Source organism: Mus caroli, chromosome 2 (assembly GCF_900094665.2).
Source record: "Mus caroli chromosome 2, CAROLI_EIJ_v1.1, whole genome shotgun sequence".
In the NCBI taxonomy this organism is placed as follows: Eukaryota; Metazoa; Chordata; class Mammalia; order Rodentia; family Muridae; genus Mus; species Mus caroli.
The window spans coordinates 63,831,290-63,833,649 of record NC_034571.1 but is presented as its reverse complement, the minus strand read 5'-3'; the positions used below and the strand labels follow the sequence as shown (position 1 = coordinate 63,833,649).

Below are 2,360 nucleotides of genomic sequence, written 5' to 3'. Positions count from 1 at the left end.
TCTCTCTCTCTCTCTCTCTCTCTCTCTCTCTCTCTCTCTCTCTCTTTCTCTCTTTCTCTCTTTCTCCAAAATACTGTTTTTCTGTAGCCCTGCCTGCCCTGGAACTTGCTCTGTAGACTAGGCTGGCCTCCAACTCAGAGATCTGCCTGCCTCTGGCTCCTGAGTGCTGGGATTAAAGGGGTGTGCCACCACCGTTTAGGATGGAGCATTTTTAAGCAACAATTTGCCTGTTGTCGGGATGGGTTCTCAGAGCTGAGAGGCAACTTCCTGCACTGTTAAATGTTCACTCAGTATGTCTACCTGGTAATGGCATCTGTGATGAAGACTTGGAAGGTAGTAAAGTCAGCTCCTGGCCTGAGGAGAAGAGGCTCAAAGATTTGGACGTAATATAAGGATCTGATGTTTTAGACAATTGATAGCTAGTACTTCTACATAATTAGTGTGAAGACAACTGCTCAGAGATGACCCCGACAAGCACCTGGTGTTGAATGTTGTTTAACAGAATAGAGGTGAAATTAAATAGTCCTCCTGCCCATTCCCCCACCCCATCCCCCACGTGCTTTTTACATATAGATAATCTCTGAACCCTTTGTTTTTCAAGTTTCGATTCTCTTCATCAAAAGACAACTGGCTGATGTTTATGGGAAGTGTGTGCGCATTGCTCCATGGAATGGCCCAGCCAGGCATGATTATTGTGTTTGGTATACTGACAGATATTTTTGTTGAATATGACATTGAAAAACAAGAACTCAGTATTCCAGGAAAAGTGTGTATGAATAACACCATTGTATGGATCAACAGCTCCTTCAACCAGAACATGACAAACGGAACAAGCTGTGGGTAAGCTATTTTTCTTTTTTGTTACACCTTAAATTATAATTCCAAACATCCAAAGATAATACCGACTGAGTTGGAAGTGGCATTTAGTACAGAAGAATAGAAAAAACAAACTTACCCATATTGATAGAAATTCTTTAACTTTGTAGCTATTTCCATCCTTCCAGGTTTCAAAGCATCAACAGACTTTGCTAATCAAATACCTACATCAACAGTTGACTACTTGGCTCACTAAAAGTCCACACATGACACTATCCATACTTACGACCACTAAGAAGATAATTGAATTTCACTTGAGTCTCCTGGACAAAAGCTCCTTTCTACTAACCACCCCTACCTTTTTTTTTTTTCTTTTTGCCCCTTGGCTTTGTTTTCTCTCCATGTGTTTCATGAGCATGCTATATTAGAGGAATATGAATCAATAGTTCTAGCGAATAGTTAGTGAAGTTTTCATCAAGAGGGCTGCACCTATGACAAGAAGGTAGCCCTGAAGAACTAGCCAGAACATTATGGAAATCAGACAAGCTCGGTCACTGTGCCAGAGTTGTCTCTGTGACACGCCCAACAGCCCACTTTGTAATCACTGAGTCTGTAGTACATATGGGCTGACTCACTGTTATGGCGCGGACTTTGCACCTGCCTAATGCTGCTTCAGATACAGGACCAAGTTCATTGGTACATATGAGTCCCTGTGCTCGGGTTCATGACTCAAAGGCAGAGCATATCCTGCCTAGAAAGACACTTGGATGGCTTTCTCAAATACATCTTTATTTTTCATATTAATTACTGAAATGTTGACAGGGTTGTTTTAAACTGAGTCTTTCTAAATCATTAAAAAGTTTCCATAATATCATCTACTTTTAGGATTTTTCATTGCTTCAATAAAAAAAATTTGAATGTCAATTAAGTAACATGAATGTGTAGAAGCATCAGGGAAGGACACACTGTCCTATGAGTCACATCCTTATTTTGTAGAACTTTGGTTAGTCATTCAGACTGTCATTCATTCAATGGCCTTTTATAAAATATTAGTTACAAATTAGTGAATGCTGGGTGATGAGAAAACATAAAATTCTATGTAATACACAAAGTTATCCTTTAAAATGAATAAGCAGAAGCTGGAGAGATCCTTTAGTGGGTGCAGGGCTCACAAATGTGAGGACCTGAGTTCAGATCCCTGGCACCCACATAAAATCAAGAATGACAGAGCCTGCATCTGTGACTGAGCCTGCATCTGTGACTCCAGAGCTGATGGAGAGGGCAAGAAGAGACAAGAAAGTTTCCAAAGCTCAGTGGCCCGTCAGCCTGGTCAATCCTTTCAATCCTTTAGCTAGAGGAGCAGTGAGAGACCTTGTCTCAAAAAATAAGGTGAAAATATGTGTGCTCATCTCTTACACACATGCATACGTGTGTATCTATACATATATATGTGTGTATATATATGTATATATGTATATATTTGCACATACCACACACACACACATACAGGGGAATGCCAGGGCCAAGGGGTGGGGGTGGGTGGG

At 40.8% G+C, this 2,360-nt stretch overlaps 1 protein-coding gene across 1 annotated transcript in view; it reads left to right on the top strand.

The window, feature by feature from the left end:
• The window catches only part of Abcb11 (ATP binding cassette subfamily B member 11), a 97,988-nt gene that overhangs the window by 17,091 nt on the left and 78,537 nt on the right, over window positions 1-2,360 (top strand). The window contains exon 5 of the mRNA XM_021182286.2: window positions 602-840. Within this exon, the coding sequence (XP_021037945.1) occupies window positions 602-840 (239 nt within the window). The remainder of the gene's footprint in view (window positions 1-601; window positions 841-2,360) is intronic.